Below are 8750 nucleotides of genomic sequence, written 5' to 3'. Positions count from 1 at the left end.
AGGGTAAAAAAGAAAAGTAATTGACAGAGTGGACAAGCTCCACCTTGTGTCCTATTGTAGCACCACCTTCAAAACATATGGACAGAGATATCAGAGAACATGCATCCTTAGCAGTATGTTTCCATACAGGTTCGCATTCTGATTATAAATAAAGCAAATTCATTGCTGGATTTCTTTATTATTTGTTCATGGGATATGAGTGTTACTGGGAAAACCATCATTTATTGGTCATCCCTCCTGTGCAGTCAGCCACATGGCTGTGGGTCACATGTAGATATCCTTCCCTAGATGACATTAGTGAACCAGATGGGTTTTTACAATAGACAGTGGAGACATGGTCAGCATTAGACTAGCTTTTTATTCTAGATTTTTATTAAAAAAACAAATTTCTGCAATGGTACAATTCAATGCGATCATAACTGATCTATTTCAACACCATACTCCCATTTTCTCCCCATACACTTCAATTCAGAAGCACATTGTGTCAAAATTTCTTCAACACTTGGCATGGAGTGGTGAGATCTCTTCAAGTCCTTATGGAGGTCCTTTACACAGATGCGCACACTTGGCTTTCCAGGGTTTTTTTTCTCCCTCCCCCCAGTTACTTGATTACTCCCTTCCTTCCCAGCTCCTCTATCTTGTATTTCAGATTGGACTTGAGGGCAACTGCAAATTGCCTAGCAGATGTTTAGTTGGTCTCACATTCTGTTCGACTTCAAGATGATATTCACCAGGATATTCAGCAAAATGTGTAAAATCATTTCGTAATCTTAGTCATGGAGTCAGAGTTTTACAGCACAAAGAGGCTCTCCAGACCACTGGGTCACTCTGGTCAACAAACACCCATCTATTCTAATTCTATTTTCTGGCACTGGGCCTGTAGCCCTGTATGTTTTTGCATTTCATGTGCTCATCTAGATAGTTGTTAATATCTTGAGGGTTCCTGCCTCTACCACCCTTTCAGAGAGAGATCCAGATACCCACAACTCTGTGACCTTTCTGCTAAGGAGAAATGTTTCTCCCCATCTGCCCTTTATTCCTCACAGTTCTGTACACCTTCCTCTGCCTTCTCTGCTCTAAGAAAAGTAAACTCAGCCTATCCACCTGAATCACTCCATCCCAGGGAACATCTTGGCGAATCTCCTCTGTACCCTCTCCAGCGTAATTACATCCTTCCTATAGTGCAGCAACGAGACTGCACTCAGTACTCCAGCTGTAGCATAACTAATGTTATGTTCTAGGATCAGTTCAGCAGTCTACAGCTCTACAGTCTGCAAAACACTACAAATCTTTAAGCACGTTTAGGGCTACCAACCTGAGCTTTCAAACCACTTCCACAGAGATGAATGAATTCTGCTCAACATTCACTGACTGAAAGTGTGAAATTTCATTCGCCCACAAAGGTCAGGACGAGAATAGAGAGTGAAGGTGAGGGAGAGACAGATGCAGGGCTAAAAAGAATGGGTGGAGTAGACTGTGCTTGCAATTACACAATACTGTTCACCATCATGTTTCGACAAGAATAGGAAATTGGGGCAGAGAAAGGTCAAGGCCGAGTGAATGAGCAGGTGTAGTTCATCAGTGAAATGATGACAGGAGTCATCAAGAGTCTGGAAAATGTGAGGTCTAATCCAGATGGAAAATATACAGAAAATGGCAGAACCCTTAAGAGTACTAATAAGCAGAGGGTTCTGGGTGCACAGGTACATAGGTCACTGAAGGTGGCAACGCAGGTGGAGAAGGTAGTCAACAAGGTATATGGCATGCTTGCCTTCATCGGCCGGGACATTGAGTTTAAAAATTGGCTGGTAATGTTGCAGCTTTATAGAAGTGGCATTTATTCAACAAGAATCTGGCCTCATTACAGCCTTGGTTCAAACATGGACAAAAGAGCTGAATTCCAGAGGGGAAGTAAGAGTGACAGCCCTTGACATCAATTCCACATTCCACCAAGTGTGGCATCAAGAAGCCCTAGCAAAGCTGGAATCAATGGGTATCAGGTGGTTGGAGTCATACGTGGCACATAGGAAGATGGTGGTTTTTGGAGGTCAGTCATCTCAACTCCAGGAGATCTCTGCAGGAGTTCCTCAGGGTAGTGGCGTAATCCCAACCATCTTCAGCTGCTTCATCAATGACCTTCCCTCCATCATTAAGGTCAGAAGTGGGGATGTTCACCGATGATTAAACGACGTGCAGCACCATTCATGACTCCTCAGATACTGAAGCAGTTCATGTTCAAATGGACCAAAGCCTGGACAATATCCAGACTTGGGTTGACAAGTAGCAAGTAACATTTATACCACACAAATACCAGGCTATCACCATCTCAAATGAGAAAGAATCCAACCTTTACCTGGTTGGGAGTGGGAGGGGGAATGGGGAGGATTGAAAGTGCCAAACTGACATTTACCGGTGAAAGGCAGTGAGTGTGGGATGTGGAATCTGGATGTCAGTTGATGTTTGTAACGGATCTGAGAACCCTGTCTGATAAGCTCAGGACGGGCCTGTATCATGTTCCTGAACATGGACATCCCTGTTGCCAGACACCTGGAAAAATCGGTCCCCTACCAATACTTCCTTTCCTCCTCTCCTGGAATTCCCAGGTTCCCGCTGGGAGCAGCCAGACTCTGGTGGACTTAATGAATTCGACAGACTCAGATTTGCATGATCATCAGATTTAATAAAACTGGAATCGCAAACTCTAAAGCCCTGCCTCAACTGATTATTTCTGCAAACAGAAATGACACTCAGTGATCTATTGCTATGTAATCAGTATAGCAACATTCATACAGCAATAGTGACCAATCACACACATGCACAAGTGATCTACAAGCTGTCCAATCATGTGCTTTCAAAGGAAGATCACCCTGTAATAGTGTCCCTGATGGTCTCGCATGGAAACTCCATCCAGTCAGAATGATCACAAAAACACCATTCAAATCCAGAGGCTTTGTCCCACTCTTCCCCCGGTCAGACACACACACATTCTCTAACACCCCCAAGACAGACACACATACAAACTCCTGCACACCAACACCCACATTAAGCCTTACACACCGACACACACTGATCATGAGCGATGGCCTCATTTCCCTGTGAGCTTCAGGACTTGTTGCACCATCTCGCCAATCCCATCGAAGATATGATGCAGTTTTGTTTCACACATAAAGGCAGGAGTGGTCACAACCCAATTCTGATGATCCACGTGGGCAGAGTGAGAAGAACATGTTAAAGAAACCAACTGAGCAGGCATAGGGACAGCATCCAGTCCACCCCATCCCACAGCGTGCAGAACCACTGTCCGAGCGCCCAGTCTTACCCGGCCCCTCAGTGCCCAGCCACACCCCACCCCAAGCACCCAGTCCTCCCAGGCCAGACTCCTTGTCTGCCCACAATGTGTTTCCTCCTGACCAGTCTGTGAGCACGTGGAAGCTGCAGTGAAGGATATGTTGACGTCATGAACTGTGTGCTTGCCTCCCATTGCATTAATAGCTGCTGCTGTTCCAGCATATGGCCATTTCCCACCTTCCTCATCTTCGTGACCAACAGTGACCTCTACTCCAGGTAGGACTTTAGCAGCCAGCACAGGAGCGATGCAACACAGCCTGGAATATTAGAGGGAGAAACAGCAGCTCCATCACGACTGGAGCAAAAACAGAAGTTGCTGGAAATGCTTAGCAGGTCTGGCAGCATCTGAGAAGAAAAAAATTAGCATTAACGTTTCGGGTCTGGTCACCCTTCCTCAATTCACCGGACCCAAAACATTAACTCTGATTTTTTTTTCTTCTCAGATGCTGCCAGACCTGCTGAGCATTTCCAGCAACTCCTGTTTTGTTTCTGATTTACAGCATCCACAGTTTCCATCACGACTGGAGCAGGGCACTCATGCCCATCTTTAATCTGCGTTAGACTGGAACAAATATTAAACCCATCCCACTGCATTCAAACGACAATGTTAAACTCAATATCTGATTCTGTTTCAGGGTCACCAAGCATATTTCAAACAGCCAAGTGATGTTAATCCAGCTCCCTCACACTGTCACTCAGTAATCCCTCTCCTTCCCACCACCCTGTTACTGATTATCTCGACTGTTGCTAATCCAGCACTCTCCCAGTCACACATTAACTCTGTCCTGTAACTGTTCCCATTACTAACCACTGTGATCTTACCCAATAGGCTTGCGTGCCTTGTGGAACTCATTAAGGACACGTTCAATATCAGGGATGACTTTGCAGTCCTTCCCATCCTTGGCAAAGGTTGAGCTGGGGGGGCAACAGAAATAGGTCATTCTCACTGCTGCAATCAGCATATACTACACATCTTAACTACCAGAATGGAAGCACTTATACTTAAAAATCACAAGAGTGACAGTGCGGTGCTCCCTCAGCACTGACCCTCCGAGCATGTGGCACTCCCTCAGCGCTGACCCTCCCACAGCGTGGCGCTCCCTCAGTACCGACCCTCCGACAGTGCGGCGCTCCCTCGGCGCTGGCCCTCCGACAGTGCGGTGCTCCCTCAGCACTGGCCCTCCGACAGTGCGGCAGTCCCATTATTTTCACTCACATTAGTTTTCTTTTTAATCAGCAATGCCACCTCACTTTCCTTTTTCTCTGTCCTTTCTAAAACTGAAAACCTCTGAATATTCATTTCCCATGCCTGGTCATCCTGCAGCCATGTATCTGTCGTTCCAACTAATCCTACCCATTTACATCTATTTCCTGGTCATGTGTCCTTCCAAGTAGGTTCTATCACTCAAGCTGATTGTTTTAGACTTGGCACTTGAGCACAAAGTTACTGATGTCAATGACCAGTTTGTGTCTCCCGCCTTTCCCCTACCACAGACCTCACAAAACCCATTGCAAGCAGCTATTGCCAGCCCCAGCACGTGCCTGTCATCTGCTGATTCATTAACAAGCCACTCAGACTGTCATACTCACAGATTCTTGGCTACACCAAATCCTCCAGGGAAGATAACAGCATCATGGTCCTGGGCATTCAGCTGGGCAAGGTCCATGATTTTACCACGAGCAATCCGGGCTGATTCGGCCAGAACATTCCTGAGAGAGAGGAGGAGTCTGAACAGATCACAAAAAAAATCTCCACAGAACGGGGAGACAGAGAATGGAGCAACAACTGGAAACAGGCAGAGAGCATGCAGGTAAGATGGGAAAAGAGGTCATGGGTAAGGCAGGTGATGGCAGACAGCGAAGGAGGATGGGGTGTTAGGGAAGCAAGGATTACTAAGGGGTACAAAGAGAAAACACACCGAATCTAACATAACCTGTTCTGTGATTGGTACCTCAGCACACTGTGGTAGAAAACTATCATTCATTTCCAAGTACTGATTCCCTACAACATTGCTGTCAGTTTGGTTTACAGTCTACACATTGATCAAAATTCCCCCATGACTACAACATGACCCTTGTTATCTGCAACTTTAATTTCCTCATTTAGTCTGTGCCCTACATTACTGCTACTGCTTGGCCTAGGTTAAGCTTAAATTACAGAATCATGGAATCTCAACAGTGTGGAAGCAGGTCATTCACAGAGCATCCCATCCAGATCCAGCCCCCCTATCCTAACCCTACATTTACTATGGCTAATCCACCTAACCTGCACACCCCTGGACACCACAGGCAATTTAGCATGGCAAAACCACCTGCACATCAGACTGTGGGAGCAAACCGGAGCACCTGGAGGAAACCCATGCAGACACGGGGAAAATGTGCAAACTCCACACAGACAGTCAGCTGAGGCTGGAATCGAACCTGGGTTACTAGCACTGTGAGGCAGAAGTGCTAACCTGCACCCAACCCCCACCCCGCCATATATATAGGATATTCTTCCACGGGACTTCAACAGAAAGAGGTTATGCTCCACACTGGTACCAACATCATTAGTAGAAAGAGGGATATGATACTGCAGTCAGAAATTAGGGAGCTGGGTATAAAATTATCAAGCAGGACCTCAAATCTACAGATTACTTTCAACAGAGAAACTGTTCCCACTCAAAAAAGGATAGAGCGCAAAAGGAAACAAGAGGGTTTACACAAACCCAAAACGTTGACTTTTCTGCTCTTCTGATGCTGCTTCACAGACTATAACCTGGTGTTGTGAGATTTTTGACCTTGTCCACCCCAGGCCAACACTGGCACCTCCACATTCTTGCTTTTCAAAGTGGATACTAATTTTCTCTCACAGAATTTTCTCCAATAGTTTCCCGACCACAGACGTGAGACTCACCAGTCTGTAATTTCCTGGTTTGTCTCTACCACCCTTCTTAAAAATTGGAACATTAGCCATCTCTTGTAGCCAGAGAGGAATTAAAAATTTGTGTCAGAGCTGCTTCAATTTCCTGCCTCCCCTCCCACAGAGCCTGAGATGCAATTCATTCGGGCCAGGGTATTTTTCCATTTTTAATCCTGACAGAACTTCTAATACCTCCCCATTTCCTATGTCAAACTGCGCAAATCTCTTTTCCTGAATTCTGAACCTATGTTCTCCTTTTCCAAAATGAAGACTGAAGAGAAGTATTCAATTAACACCCTTCCAATATCCTGTGGTTCCACACACAGTTTGCCCCCTTGGTCTCTAATGGGCCTACCCTTTCCCTGGCTGACCTTTTCCCTTTAAAGTATTTGTAAAATATCTCAGGATTCTCCCTAATCTTGTTTTCAAGTTCTTTCTTATGCCTGCTTTTCACTCTTCTAATTGCTTTATTAAATGCCCTCTTGCTCTTCCCGTATTCCTCTATGGCCTTAGCTGAATTGCTAAAAGCCTATCTCTTCTTCCTCGTCCAGTCCTGAATTGTCCTAGACATCCAAGGGTCCCTCAACTTACTGCTGCTACATTTCCTCCCTCCTCTTGGCGTTTTAATCTGTGACCCTTCTCTGTTATATTTCCATGACCATCCTGGACCCTCTCCTGTTTAAGGAATAGAATGGAATATAGAATATGCTTTATTGTCACTTGTATTCCAGTAAGAAAATACAATGTTGTTATTCAAAAGAGGATTAAAAGGAAAGCATAAGCGTCACTTACATTGTCTGAGAATGTGTTAGGAATGAGGTAGTTATAACATTGTGAAAGGGATTTAAATTACAGTCCGGTGAAGAGTTCCAAACAGCAGCAGTTCAGCATGTGGCACCAGGCCCAAGTCCAACAATTTGTCCCGCATCACTCCAGCCTCCAGACTGCTCTTCACCGGCACTTTGCAGCAACAAGGTAAATTGCGCTGTACTGGGATTCACTTCACCTTGTGCCGCTCTGGGACTGGAGCATCTCACTCTGCCCTTGACCCTACTGGAACCTCCTCTTTTTTTAATCCGTGACCGTCTGGACCCCCCTCTGTTTTAATCAGTGCCTCCCCTTGCCCCCGTGTTTAATCCATGCGCATCCCTCGCCCCCGTGTTTAATCCATTACCTTGCCCTCATTGCTTGAAACGCCAGGTGCTCCTTTTGCACGCTGTCCTTGATGCTGAGTACCCCCATGATCTTCGTTTTTCCACTCACTACTCTGTTCTCCTGCAAACGCCGTTATACACAGACTCCATGACATTCCTATCAACCAGACACTGGATTTATTTCCTTTTCTGTGCCATTTCAATTTTATCATCTTCATGATTGCCATGCTTGTCAAGTAATCTCACCTCCCTACCAAGCCACCAAAGAATTATCCCTTTGGTACCTCCTGTGTGTTGTTTGCCTGGTTTGACATGTTCCATTTCTCAGGGTTCGCCGATCTAGTAACAGGCCATCAATCTGAACTGATAACTTTGCTCCTCTCTACAGCAGCTACAAGACCTCCTGAGGATCTCCAGCACATTGTGTTTCCTTATACAGCCAACTTCATGATTATGGCACATTCTATTGGGTTATTTATCACCCTGGGGTGGTATGGAGAGCCACAAGACCACAGGCCCCTCTAGATCAGGCTCAGAAACATGTCCACAAACAACATACTCTCAGTACACAGGCATGTTCCGACCCTCACAGTGTTCAGACTGTACACACAGTCCACAACTAACTCACCGGCTATCACCAGCAGGCTCACCCTTCACATGATCCACAACGTGCATCTGCGGGATGTCAGGAGCATAAACCTGGAACTCAGCCCCTCCACGACTCAGGTGAACCAAAATCCTAAATCACAACAAATCAAATTAATTCATCTGGAGTGGACACCAGAGTCCAGATAGCACTGCACAGGGTTAGATACAGAGTAAAGTTCTGAGGAAGGGTCACCGGATCCAAAATGTTAACTCTGATTTTTACTTCACAGGTACTGCCAGGCCTGCTGGGCTTTTCCAGCAACTTTATTTTTGTACCTGATCTACAGCATCCGCAATTCTTTCTGTTTTTAAAGCTCCCTCTATACTGTCTTCATCTAACACTCTCAGGACAGGGACAGCACAGGATTAGATACACAGTAAAGCTCCCTGTACACTGTTCCCCTCCATCAAACACTCCCAGGACAGGGATAGATATAGAGTAAAGCTTCCTCTACATTGTCCCCCATCAAACAGTCCCAGGACAAGGACAGCACAGGGTTAGATGGTGGAGGGGATTAATCTCTGGCAGTTTGTGTTTGAAATGAGGTTAACTTTTGTGTAAAATGGTCTTACGCTGAAGCCTCGTGAATTTCAGATCCATCAAAAACTCCACATCCGGAGAGGACCTGCAGGTGGGACAGACACTCGGGTCAAGGACACACAACGGACAGACACCAGGCCCGCATACCCACACCCTC

The 8750-nt window shown here is 45.8% G+C and overlaps 1 protein-coding gene across 1 annotated transcript in view; it reads right to left on the bottom strand.

The window, feature by feature from the left end:
- Nucleotides 1-2659: 2659 nt before the first annotated feature.
- Nucleotides 2660-8750, bottom strand: part of gatd3 (glutamine amidotransferase class 1 domain containing 3) — a 34262-nt gene continuing 28171 nt past the window's right edge. Inside the window, exons 5-10 of the mRNA XM_048602719.1 lie at nucleotides 8626-8678; nucleotides 8033-8143; nucleotides 4939-5058; nucleotides 4171-4263; nucleotides 3449-3605; nucleotides 2660-3214 (exon numbers count right to left, since the gene is read on the bottom strand). Coding sequence (XP_048458676.1) covers nucleotides 3086-3214; nucleotides 3449-3605; nucleotides 4171-4263; nucleotides 4939-5058; nucleotides 8033-8079 — 546 coding nt within the window. The 5' untranslated portion in view covers nucleotides 8080-8143; nucleotides 8626-8678 and the 3' untranslated portion in view covers nucleotides 2660-3085. The remainder of the gene's footprint in view (nucleotides 3215-3448; nucleotides 3606-4170; nucleotides 4264-4938; nucleotides 5059-8032; nucleotides 8144-8625; nucleotides 8679-8750) is intronic.

This window comes from Rhincodon typus, chromosome 11 (genome assembly GCF_021869965.1).
Source record: "Rhincodon typus isolate 14 chromosome 11, sRhiTyp1.1, whole genome shotgun sequence".
Classification (NCBI taxonomy): Eukaryota; Metazoa; Chordata; class Chondrichthyes; order Orectolobiformes; family Rhincodontidae; genus Rhincodon; species Rhincodon typus.
This window is presented reverse-complemented; position numbering and strand designations above follow the sequence as displayed.